Consider the following 13,376-nt stretch of genomic DNA (forward strand, 5'->3'; position numbering starts at 1 on the left):
GTTTGTTTTCTATCCCGTGCTATGCTATATTACATATCTACATTCTCCTACAGTATAGGCTACTTTCCTTTATTGGACCATGCAATTCATTTACATGACAGTAAGCCATGCTAGGAGCTCTGGCCCAAACTATCATGAGCTAGTCTCTGGACTATCATGGGCTAGACTCTGGACTATCATGGGCTAGACTCTGGACCATCATGACCATGCTCTGGACCATCATGGGCTAGACTCTGGACCATCATGAGCTAGACTCTGGACCATCATGGGCTAGTCTCTGGACCATCATGGGCTAGACTCTGGACTATCATGGGCTAGACTCTGGACTATCATGGGCTAGACTCTGGACTATCATGAGCTAGACTCTGGACTATCATGGGCTAGACTCTGGACTATCATGGGCTAGACTCTGGACCATCATGGGCTAGTCTCTGGACCCTCATGGGCTAGACTCTGGACTATCATGGGCTAGACTCTGGACTATCATGGGCTAGACTCTGGACTATCATGGGCTAGACTCTGGACTATCATGGGCTAGACTCTGGACTATCATGGGCTAGACTCTGGACTATCATGGGCTAGACTCTGGACTATCATGGGCTAGACTCTGGACTATCATGGGCTAGACTCTGGACCATCATGAGCTAGACTCTGGACTATCATGGGCTAGACTCTGGGTTGCTCTTCTCCTCTCTTCCCTTCTCCTCTCCTCCTCTTCTTCTCTTCTCTTCTCTTCTCATCTCTTCTCCTCTCTCCTCCTCTTCTCTTCTCTTCTCTTCTCTTCTCTTCTCTTCTCTTCTCTTCTCTCCTCTCTTCTCTTCTCTTCTCTTCTCTTCTCTTCTCTTCTCTTCTCTTCTCTTCTCTTCTCTCTCTTCTCTTCTCTTCTCTTCTCTTCTCTTCTCTTCTCTTCCCTTCTCTCATCTCTTCTCTTCTCTTCTCTTCTCCTCTCTCCTCTCTCCTCTCTTCTCTTCTCTTCTCTTCTCTTCTCTTCTCTTCTCTTCTCTTCTCTTCTCTTCTCTTCTCTTCTCTTCTCTTCTCTTCTCTTCTCTTCTCTTCTCTTCTCTTCTCTTCTCTTCTCTTCTCTTCCCTTCTCTCTTCTCTTCTCCTCTCCATACAATGGTAATAAGCTCTGAGCTTTTCCGTGTCTATCCTTGACAGTATCCCAAACACTGTGCTTCTGTCACATGTTTTTTCTTTTATATATTGTCGAATAAAATCAATCAATCAAACTCCTCTCCTCTCCTCTCCTCTCCTCTCCTCTCCTCTCCTCTCCTCTCCTCTCCTCTCCTCTCCTCTCCTCTCCTCTCCTCTCCTCTCCTCTCCTCTCCTCTCCTCTCCTCTCCTCTCTCCTCTCTCCTCTCTCCTCTCTCTTCTCCTCTCCTCTCCTCTCCTCTCCTCTCCTCTCCTCTCCTCTCCTCTCCTCTCCTCTCCTCTCCTCTCCTCTCCTCTCCTCTCCTCTCCTCTCCTCTCCTCTCCTCTCCCCTCCCCTCCCTTCTCTTCTCTTCTCTTCTCTTCTCTTCTCTCCTCTCTTCTCCTCTCTCCTCTCCTCTTCTCTTCCAGTGTGCCAGATCATCTCTAAAGGAGTCCTAGCCGTCCTGGGCCCGAGCGCCAGCCCTGCCTCTGACTCCATCATCAGCAACATCTGTGGAGAGAAGGAGGTTTGTCTTTCTGTTTCTCAGCTTTGTTAGTCTTGGTTCGCTGCTCTCTCTCTCCCCACCTCTGCTTTGCGCCATTCTTTATGAGCCTGTTCTGCTAAGTGCTCACTGTGCTTTGGTATATGATTCACTTAAATCTTATATTAGAGTCTACAGGGATAGCTAACCCATAATGGCCGACCATGTAGGCAACATCTCTGTAACTATTTGTGCACTCTACTGTTAGGCATGTCTCTCCTATGAAGTATCTAGCCCATGTTTACTGCTCTGTATACTATATGTTCTTAGCCAATAGTCAAACATTTTCCAGGACCTTGTTCGATCGTCTCGTTGAGGGAGGTCAGGGAAGAATTTTTACAGCTCAGTTTTCTGGCCCCCGGGTGTAACAGTTTTTTTTGCTTCCCTCTGGAATATGTAGGGGTGGGACCCATGCCCACCCCCCCATTGCTCTCTGTAAAGCGCATTGTGTTGCCTCTGTGTATGAAATGCGCTCTACAAATGAAGTTGGATTTGATTTGAGCATCTGTGGAGAGGAGGAGGGTTGAGGAGAGCAGGAGGGTTGGGGGTTTGTTTGTCTCCATCTGTGTTTGTTTCCATGTGGTTTTTATTCAGTCCTTTTTCTGTTGTCAGTCGTGTCGTCTCTCTGTTTCTCATGACTACCAGGAGGTAGGCGACACCAGCATCAAGAAGCAAACAGTGACTTGAGCTGTTCTCTACATAATCCCATTAGCTGAGAGTGCTGAGATGTGGCCATGGTGTCATTGTTGTCACACGTGAAGGGCAATCTTTTGTTTAGGCGCTTGGAAAATATATCGATTCATCTACAGTGATGTAAAGAGAGGCTTGTTCCAGCTGAGACTCAGTAATGGCTATTTTCTCAGAGAATTCCCCATTAGTCACAGCACATCGTGTCCCTGTCTGTTGGCGCTGGCGCTTTGCTGGATGTGTTATTAAAGCGGCGCGTTGTCCTGCGGCCGCCGAGCGCGGAGCAGAGCAGCTCGTTACCGCCGCCCCCACCCTGTACGGCAACGCGCTTCCATCAGACCAGCCTGGACGCTCCCAGGGCTCCAGACCATGTCTCCGCTTATTATTATGGGCTGTTGTGAGGGGTAACTGATCGTGGGGATGTTGATGGCTGAGGCTACAAGGTCGGGAATACGGGAACACTGGTTCCACTCCGTCAGCTTCCCCCCTCCCTCAGCTGCTTTGGTTGTTATTTCCTTGTTGTTATTGTTATTGTGTTGTTGGAGCTCCCATAAAAGCCAGAGTTGTTATGTCAGTGGGTCCGTTATCTCATGTGGGATATAGAATGCTGTTCATAGATGTTACAGTATACTGGCTCTCTGACTTTCTAATAGATGAGGTCAGGGATATACTGTCTAATAGATGAGGTCAGTGACATACTGTATCAAGACATGGTGACAAAAATCCATATCTAGAGAACAGAGGTCATGAACTGGCAGGGAAATTAAATGGCTTCGACTTAATGGACTAAAGGAAAGATACAAAAGATCAGTTCCAGAGGAAGTGAGTAGTAAGGCTGTTCAGTATTCATTCCAGTAGCACCAGCAATGCGCATGTAGATCAATAGTTCACCCAGATGTCAATGCTGCTTATTCACCCTCTTTCCTTTGATTATACAGTCTAGACTAGGGCAACGTTTACCTTTTCAAATACACCAATTCCAACCATGCATGTACCAATTCTAACTTTTAATAGGAATCCTTTGAGTGGTGCACTGAAATCAATTATGTTTGCAGTAGGTCTGTTGCGTAATCGCTCAAGTATAATTTGGACGTAAAATGATGGATGTTATTAATAAGTTGATTAACAGTTTCCCTCAGGGATCAATAATCTATCTTGAACAGCTGTGTTTTATTTGTCTGTCTCAGTAGAGTGCAGCCTGTCTGTCTGTCTCAGTAGAGTGTAGCCTGTCTGTCTGTCTCAGTAGAGTGCAGCCTGTCTGTCTGTCTCAGTAGAGTGCAGCCTGTCTGTCTGTCTCAGTAGAGTGCAGCCTGTCTGTCTGTCTCAGTAGAGTGCAGCCTGTCTGTCTGTCTGTCTCAGTAGAGTGCAGCCTGTCTGTCTGTCTCAGTAGTGCAGCCTGTCTGTCTGTCTCAGTAGAGTGCAGCCTAAGCCTTTGATACATGTCTTTGTTTACTTCTGCATGGGTTGTTTTCAGTCAATTCCCACTATCTGTTATACGCACACCTGTAAAGAGTATGAGGATAGACTAACACCTGGATAGACTAACACCTGTAAAGAGCATGTGGATAGACTAACACCTGGATAGACTAACACCTGTAAAGAGCATGAGGATAGACTAACACCTGTAAAGAGTATGTGGATAGACTAACACCTGGATAGACTAACACCTGTAAAGAGCATGTGGATAGACTAACACCTGTAAAGAGTATGTGGATAGACTAACACCTGTAAAGAGTATGTGGATAGACTCACACCTGGATAGACTAACACCTGTAAAGAGTATGTGGATAGACTCACACCTGTAAAGAGCATGTGGATAGACTCACACCTGTAAAGAGCATGTGATAGACTCACACCTGTAAAGAGCATGTGATAGACTAACACCTGTAAAGAGCATGTGGATAGACTCACACCTGTAAAGAGCATGTGGATAGACTCACACCTGTAAAGAGCATGTGGATAGACTAACACCTGTAAAGAGCATGTGGATAGACTCACACCTGTAAAGAGCATGTGGATAGACTCACCTGTAAAGAGCATGTGGATAGACTAACACCTGTAAAGAGCATGTGGATAGACTCACACCTGTAAAGAGCATGTGGATAGACTAACACCTGTAAAGAGCATGTGGATAGACTAACACCTGGATAGACTCACACCTGTAAAGAGCATGTGGATAGACTAACACCTGTAAAGAGCATGTGGACAGACTTTAAGACAGAGAGAACGATGGCATGGTTGAATGATCAAAGCAAATAACCTCATTGGTTCCGTCGATGGCGTCCCGTTCTAGGTGCCCTATGTGCGGGTGGCCCCCGAGGACGTTCTGAAGGCCCGGTTCCCCAGGTTCTCTCCCCTGGACCTGCGGCCCACCGGCGGCCACATCTCCCAGGCCGTGGCCACCGTGCTGACCCTGCTGAACAGCTCCAGCGCCTGCCTGCTCTGCGCCCGCGCCGACTGTGAGTCACGCTTTGATTTCAAAAACATGCAAGGTGTGAGATGTGTGCATGTGCTTAGAGAAGGGACACGCCTTACCCAATGATGTCTAGAACTAATGATTAGGCCAGAGGATGGATTATGTGTGTGTGTGTGTGTGTGTGTGTGTGTGTGTGTGTGTGTCTGTGTGCGTGTGCGTGTGCGTGTGCGTGTGCGTGTGTGTGTGTGTGTGTGCGTGCGCGCGCGTGCGTGCGTGCGTGCGTGGCAGCGTACCTGCTCCTGGATATGCATGTGTGTGGCAGGCATGTGGAGCCGGGCCACCAGGGGAACATGCCCTAAAGCCAGGGGCAGGAGAACATGCCCTAAAGCCAGGGGCAGGAGAACATGTCCTAAAGCCAGGGCAGGGGAACATGCCCTAAAGCCAGGGGCAGGAGAACATGTCCTAAAGCCGGGGGCAGGGGAACATGCCCTAAAGCCAGGGGCAGGAGAACATGTCCTAAAGCCAGGGGCAGGGGAACATGTCCTAAAGCCAGGGGCAGGGGAACATGCCCTAAAGCCAGGGGCAGGAGAACATGTCCTAAAGCCAGGGGCAGGGGAACATGTCCTAAAGCCAGGGGCAGGAGAATATGTCCTAAAGCCAGGGGCAGGTGTGGGAAGCACAAGTTATGAGCTGGAGTCGGCTGGTCGCTACCCTGTGCTTCCACAGAACCTGGCCAAGATGATCAAGTTATTAAATCCCCCAATCTAGATCCAAATTATTATTATTATTCATTTATTTTTGCAGCTGACAAGTTTCGATATGACTAGATGTAATCAAAACTTTAATTTCAACACTAAACTGGCCAGTAGCATCTCAAGGTACTCTGTGTCTTTCTAAGCACAGCTGTTGGTTCCAGATCTGATAACTGGAAACATGGTTTGTTCTGTTGGCCCAGTCTGATGAACCTAGAGCAGCTGTTGGAAACACCATGCTTTGCTCTGTTGTTCCAGGTCTGATAACAGGAAACACCATGCTTTGCTCTGTTGTTCCAGGTTTGATAACAGGAAACACCATGCTTTGCTCTGTTGTTCCAGGTTTGATAACAGGAAACACCATGCTTTGCTTTGTTGTTCCAGGTTTGATGAACCTAGAGCAGCTGCTGCGTCAGTTCCTCATCTCCAAGGAGACGCTGTCGGTGCGCGTGCTGGACGAGGGTCAGGACCCGCTGCCTGTTCTGAAGGAGATCCGCAACGATCAGACTGACACCATCATAGTGGACGCCAACGCCACCATCTCCCACCTCATCCTGGAACGGGTCAGTGGTTCTGGGACCTAATGTTCTGCTTCCTGCTTCACTTCCTGTCTCAGAGATGGGATATCAGATGAGAGATTGCTTTAAAGACAGGATTTAAGTTGCAGGCATGTTCTGAGTGTTTAAATACTGGGATGGTGGCTCTATGGATAAACATGGATCCTGATTCACACGCTTTTGTGGTCAAAGTGAAAATGCATGAATTCTTCTCATCCGTCACAGTGTTTTGTGATTGGTCACATTTGTTTATTTGAATGCATCTACATTTTGCTTACATATTTGTTTGTTCTACTGTAAATAATGTTTGTTTACATTGTTTACAGGCAAACTCGAATTATAATAAAATGTACACTAAAAGGTACATATACATCCAAAGGAAGTACTTGGGGTGTTACTGTATATAGGGTGTTTATTAGTGTCCACTGATTAGTTTTGACAAGCCAAGGAAGTGCTGTCATGTGTTGATGTGAATGTATAAACATGATTACTCATTCAACCGCCTCTGATTCAACTGGGAAGTGAGAACTCATTCCAGCGTTGGCTGAATGTACGACTGGGAGATTGTTATTGGAAACATGCCTTGTTTTTATGCTCCCAAAGGCCTCTCTAATTGAACACAACCAGAGAATCTATTTTTTACTGGATACATTACAACAGTCTTCAAGAGCGTTCTTAGTATTCACCGCCAGATTGTCATTCATCCAGCTTTTCCCTTCAGAGATCTTTTTCTCATTGTGTTTTCTCCTTAACGCTGTAGTGCACTACTGAAAACAAGTCTTTAATTGTAGAAATGGGTGTCAGATAGAAGAAAATAGCTGCTTTCAAATAGACATGTTTATGCAACCTTGACAACGCTGCTGTTACTGTGGTTTCACGTCTCAGGGTTACATAGTGAACCTGCCGCCCCCCACCCGTGATGCATGGCTTCAGCATGTACAGCTGTTCAAGTCATGTGGGCTTTTCATTGTTAGATTTAGATTAGCTAGACTGGTTTTGCTAGTTAGATTTTCCATATCGTTTACGGCCACTAGAGGGACATGTGTGCAGCTCAATACTGCGTTCTACAGGATGGACGAACGAGCACCAAGAGAGCTACTAAACACCTCGCTCTCTGAGCTCTGGCTCCTGAGTAGAACAGACTAGACTAGCAATGGCAAAAATGAATTGTGGCGAGCGCCCCCCGGTGGTGGGCTCTGGTACATGTGTTCCAGATGCACATCCACACTAACGGCTGAGAGACGGTGAATAAAGAAGAACATAGTCTCACCCAGCCTGACCTACGGTATCTCCACGTCCTTCACGCTGGGTCAGCGCTGGAGAACGGTCTGGCTGTTCCACTGTGTCGTGCTGGAGAACGGTCTGGCTGTTCCGCTGTGTCAGCGCTGGAGAACGGTCTGGCTGTTCCGCTGTGTCAGCGCTGGAGAACGGTCTGGCTGTTCCACTGTGTCAGCGCTGGAGAACGGTCTGGCTGTTCCGCTGTGTCAGCGCTGGAGAACGGTCTGGCTGTTCCACTGTGTCAGCGCTGGAGAACGGTCTGGCTGTTCCGCTAGGTCAGCGCTGGAGAACGGTCTGGCTGTTCCGCTGTGTCAGCGCTGGAGAACGGTCTGGCTGTTCCGCTAGGTCAGCGCTGGAGAACGGTCTGGCTGTTCCGCTGTGTCAGTGCTGGAGAACGGTCTGGCTGTTCCACTGTGTCAGCGCCGGAGAACGGTCTGGCTGTTCTCACTACCATTCAGAGATAGGGGGGGGGGGGATTAGTATTTCTTTAAACCAATCACAATGGTCTTGGGCGGAGTAGTTGCTAGGTTGTTGTTTCACGTAGTGAAGCGGACTTTGAAAGCGGGAACCCCTTGGCTCCACTGTGTCCCTCCACATCTGCGTCAGCCATCAACCAACAAGCTAAGGAAATGAATCCATTCTGATTAATGGCAGTAGTTCGATGCCGCATCCAACGTTACAGAATCTCCAAGGTTCATTTCAGATTCTTGGCAGACGATGACAGTTGACGCTGACGAATGCAGTGGAGCCAATGGGTAACACACAGATAGCAGAAGGGGAGGAGTCTGGATTGAATCTGATTGGCCGAGATAATCTCCAACGCCACTGATTGGGCAGTAATAAACCTAATGACAAGGCGTATCTCCAAAACCAATGAGTCAGACTACCATAACAGAGTAAACTCCACAATTTACTTACATTTACTAATTTGAAACAAGGTCTGTTTATTGCCATTTCAGACCTTGAAAGCAGAATTGTGATCATCTCGAGGTGTATTTCATCCTGATCTCGTGTGTTGACAGATGATGCATCTCAAACCTGCTAATGTCTGTTTTCAGAGCGCATCGTAGATCCAAGCCTGGTTTGAGAGCGCATCGTAGATCCAAGCCTGGTTTGAGAGCGCATCGTAGATCCAAGCCTGGTTTGAGAGCGCATCGTAGATCCAAGCCTGTTTTGAGAGAGCATCGTAGATCCAAGCCTGTTCTGAGAGCGCATCGTAGATCCAAGCCTGTTCTGAGAGCGCATCGTAGATCCAAGCCTGTTTTGAGCGCATCGTAGATCCAAGCCTGTTTTGAGCGCATCGTAGATCCAAGCCTGTTTTGAGCGCATCGTAGATCCAAGCCTGTTCTGAGAGCGCATCGTAGATCCAAGCCTGTTTTGAGCGCATCGTAGATCCAAGCCTGTTTTGAGCGCATCGTAGATCCAAGCCTGTCCGAAGTCCTGGAGGCGTGTCTCTGCCAGCGCACTAGCTGTACTCATAACCGCATTACCTGTCCAAGTGCTCCAGAAAACAGATAAAAGTCAGGCAGCAAATTATTATGCTAATTTGTACATTTCTTTGTTGTTGTTTTTTTCAAATGTAGCTTTCTTCTCTCTGTGCTCGACATCTGAATTTTGAGAGTCAGTTCATTCATGTGTGTCTGTGCAGTTGGGTAGTAAATTGGCCATAGCCATTCCTTTGTCTCTGATCATAAAAGGGTTTTGACTGAGCCCCGAGAAAAATGTTTCTCTTTCAACCACTGCCTACAAAATAGGTGTCTTTCAGGAAGCATAGAGAACAGACCGGAAGGATTTCAGATGCAGTCCCTCCGTTCTCCTGTGTCCCAATGTCTCTCTGGTTCTCCTGTGTCCCAATGTCTCTCTGGTTCTCCTGTGTCCCAATGTCTCTCTGGTTCTCCTGTGTCCCAATGTCTTTCTGGTTCTCCTGTGTCCCAATGTCTCTCTGGTTCTCCTGTGTCCCAATGTCTCTCTGGTTCTCCTGTGTCCCAATGTCTCTCTGGTTCTCCTGTGTCCCAATGTCTTTCTGGTTCTCCTGTGTCCCAATGTCTCTCTGGTTCTCCTCTAGGCCTCTGAGCTGGGGATGCTGTCTGTCTACTACACCTACATCTTCACCACCATGGTAGGGGAACTGGACATCGTCCATTTACAGTTCAGTCTCTTATTACAGAACATGTAAATGTGTGTGTGTGTTTGTGTGTGTGTGTGTGTGTGTGTGTGTGTGTGTGTGTGTGTGTGTGTGTGTGTGTGTGTGTGTGTGTGTGTGTGAGCGCATGTTGACGGACTACGGTGCCTCTCTGTCCTGTTCTCCCGGCATTGATCTAAAGGAAGGGGATGGTTAAAGCATTGATCTAAAGGAAGGGGATGGGTTAAAGCATTGATCTAAAGGAAGGGGATGGTTAAAGCATTGATCTAAAGGAAGGGGATGGTTAAAGCATTGATCTAAAGGAAGGGGATGGGTTAAAGCATTGATCTAAAGGAAGGGGATGGTTAAAGCATTGATCTAAAGGAAGGGGATTGGTTAAAGCATTGATCTAATGGAAGGGGATAGGTTAAATCATTGATCTAAAGGAAGGGGATGGGTTAAAGCATTGATCTAAAGGAAGGGGATGGGTTAAAGCATTGATCTAAAGGAAGGGGATGGTTAAAGCATTGATCTAAAGGAAGGGGATGGGTTAAAGCATTGATCTAAAGGAAGGGGATGGGTTAAAGCATTGATCTAAAGGAAGGGGATGGGTTAAAGCATTGATCTAAAGGAAGGGGATGGGTTAAAGCATTGATCTAAAGGAAGGGGATGGGTTAAAGCATTGATCCAAAGGAAGGGGATGGATTAAAGCATTGATCTAAAGGAAGGGGATGGGTTAAAGCATTGATCTAAAGGAAGGGGATGGGTTAAAGCATTGATCTAAAGGAAGGGGATGGGTTAAAGCAAACACTTGTTAGGCGTCTACTTTCCTGCCTCCCCCAAAGCGCAAGTCGGAGCAAGAGAGAGAGATAAGAAATCTACGTATGACAGTTGAGATGCGCCCCAGTGTTCAGGTCTCCGACGGTCCGCTGACCCCTCTGGTCTCCCCTCCCTCCCTGCTGACCCCTCTGGTCTCCCCTCCCTCCCTGCTGACCCCTCCATCTCCCCTCCCTCCCTGCTGACCCCTCCATCTCCCCTCCCTCCCTGCTGACCCCTCTGATCTCCCCTCCCTCCCTGCTGACCCCTCTGATCTCCCCTCCCTCCCTGCTGACCCCTCCATCTCCCCTCCCTCCCTGCTGACCCCTCCATCTCCCCTCCCTCCCTGCTGACCCCTCTGGTCTCCCCTCTGGTCTCCTCTCTCCCCCAGGAGTTCTCTCTGCTGCAGCTGGACGACCTCCCGGGCCGCTGGGTCAACCTGCTGGGCTTCTCCGTCCTGAACCGCTCCCACCCCTTCTTCCCCGACCTCCTGTTCAGCCTCAACCGCTCCTGGCAGGAGAACTGTGACCACGCCCCCTTCGCCGGCGTGCCGGTGAGGCCACCGCGGTCCTGGGGTCACTCTAAAGGGGTGTGGTTAACCAGGCTCTGGTGCACTTCTTATTCACATGTTTGGTTTGTTGTCAGATGAACATGTTGTTATTGAGACGAGGGTGCCGGTGGCTCTGCTTGGGTTTGTGGAAAGGAGGGTTCTACCAAATGTGAGCATCAATGATGCATGACAGCATTACACAACAAGCAGCAAGGAGCACTGGTTTTACTGTACAGTACAGCACCATCTATAGAAGGCAAACAGAGCAGAGAGCAGCAGGGGGAGGTAGGCAGCCATCAAACACACATCAAACAGACGCACTATAACAGCAGTAGAAGGTTAGGGTCAGAAGGTCAATGCAATCTGATCATGTTAAATTCATCACCTCGTTGTCTGTGATGGGCGCTGCTTAAAAGGTCGCTGCCTGAACTAGTTTTGCTCCCTATTTAAATAATGTATCTCCCTACTTTTCTTTTTACCGTACTTAATCTAAGATGAATTAGTTCCCAGTCAAATGGATCCTGTTTTGCCCTCCTGGTCAAACCCAAGTGCTTTACTCAAAAATAGATCATTTTTTCACGGGCAAAGGTACATTTCAACAATTGCTAATGTGCTGTTTCAGTTCAGTGTATTTTGGTGTTTTCCGCTCAGCTCGTCTCACAGCTGATGTTTTTATAATTAAACCACTCTTACAGGAGTAGTATGACCAAAATGGTGGTAGAGCAATTATCAACTTTCTCAAAAGTGCTAGTTTTGTCAATGTTTTGATCTGAGCCATTGTATATGATCATAAGTAACCTTAAAACAGGGCTAAACATGCATTTCCCCTTTACTACTCCTTTAATTGCATGTTTATGTGCGGAGTAGCGAGTGCATCTGGTCTTACACTACGGGGACGGGCAGCTTTGCTTCACTACGATTCATTCTTTCTAATTTAATCATTTTTCGCTGTGGGGAGGAGTGCTGCTGTTCAGCTTCCTCTCATCAACATTTGATAAGGAAAAAGAAATGACCTGTAGAAATGACCCGCAGAAATGACCTGTAGAAATGACCTGTAGAAATGACCTGTAGAAATGACCTGTAGAAATGACCCACAGAAATGACCCGCAGAAATGACCCACAGAAATGACCCACAGAAATGACCAGTAGAAATGACCCGCAGAAATGACCCACAGAAATGACCCGCAGAAATGACCCACAGAAATGACCTGTAGAAATGACCCGTAGAAATGACCTGTAGAAATGACCTGTAGAAATGACCCACAGAAATGACCCACAGAAATGACCTGTAGAAATGACCTGTAGAAATGACCTGTAGAAATGACCTGTAGAAATGACCCGCAGAAATGACCTGCAGAAATGACCTGTAGAAATGACCCACAGAAATGACCCACAGAAATGACCTGTAGAAATGACCTGTAGAAATGACCCACAGAAATGACCTGTAGAAATGACCCACAGAAATGACCCACAGAAATGACCCGCAGAAATGACCCACAGAAATGACCTGTAGAAATGACCCGCAGAAATGACCCACAGAAATGACCTGTAGAAATGACCTGTAGAAATGACCTGTAGAAATGACCTGTAGAAATGACCCGCAGAAATGACCTGCAGAAATGACCTGTAGAAATGACCCACAGAAATGACCCACAGAAATGACCTGTAGAAATGACCTGCAGAAATGACCCACAGAAATGACCCACAGAAATGACCTGTAGAAATGACCTGCAGAAATGACCCGCAGAAATGACCCGCAGAAATGACCCACAGAAATGACCTGTAGAAATGACCCACAGAAATGACCTGTAGAAATGACCCACAGAAATGACCCACAGAAATGACCCGCAGAAATGACCTGTAGAAATGACCTGTAGAAATGACCCGCAGAAATGACCTGTAGAAATGACCTGTAGAAATGACCCACAGAAATGACCCGCAGAAATGACCCGCAGAAATGACCTGTAGAAATGACCTGTAGAAATGACCTGTAGAAATGACCCACAGAAATGACCCACAGAAATGACCCACAGAAATGACCCACAGAAATGACCCGCAGAAATGACCTGTAGAAATGACCTGTAGAAATGACCTGCAGAAATGACCTGTAGAAATGACCCACAGAAATGACCTGTAGAAATGACCCACAGAAATGACCCACAGAAATGACCCACAGAAATGACCCACAGAAATTACCTGTAGAAATGACCTGTAGAAATGACCCGCAGAAATGACCTGTAGAAATGACCCACAGAAATGACCCACAGAAATGACCCACAGAAATGACCCACAGAAATTACCTGTAGAAATGACCTGTAGAAATGACCCACAGAAATGACCCGCAGAAATGACCCGCAGAAATGACCTGTAGAAATGACCCACAGAAATGACCCCCATAGCTCACTTGCGGTTTGTTTTCCTGCTTAATTTTTGGTCAGTGCCGTTACCAAGGAGCTGCTGAGCCTTGCTCTAGTCTAGAGGGCTGTTGATTTATAGTTTTATCTATTAAGATGACTGAGTGCTTT

At 47.3% G+C, this 13,376-nt stretch overlaps 1 protein-coding gene across 1 annotated transcript in view; it reads left to right on the forward strand.

Annotated features, from left to right (window-relative positions):
- The window catches only part of LOC311308396 (glutamate receptor ionotropic, kainate 4-like), a gene marked incomplete at its 5' end in the record, with an annotated part of 52,779 nt that overhangs the window by 5,015 nt on the left and 34,388 nt on the right, over nucleotides 1–13,376 (forward strand). The window contains 5 exons of the mRNA XM_084437355.1: nucleotides 1,561–1,658; nucleotides 4,654–4,819; nucleotides 5,913–6,091; nucleotides 9,429–9,482; nucleotides 10,693–10,854. Of these exons, the coding sequence (XP_084293481.1) occupies nucleotides 1,561–1,658; nucleotides 4,654–4,819; nucleotides 5,913–6,091; nucleotides 9,429–9,482; nucleotides 10,693–10,854 (659 nt within the window). The remainder of the gene's footprint in view (nucleotides 1–1,560; nucleotides 1,659–4,653; nucleotides 4,820–5,912; nucleotides 6,092–9,428; nucleotides 9,483–10,692; nucleotides 10,855–13,376) is intronic.

Source organism: Borostomias antarcticus (assembly GCF_949987555.1).
Source record: "Borostomias antarcticus genome assembly, chromosome: 1".
NCBI classification, from domain to species: domain Eukaryota; kingdom Metazoa; phylum Chordata; class Actinopteri; order Stomiiformes; family Stomiidae; genus Borostomias; species Borostomias antarcticus.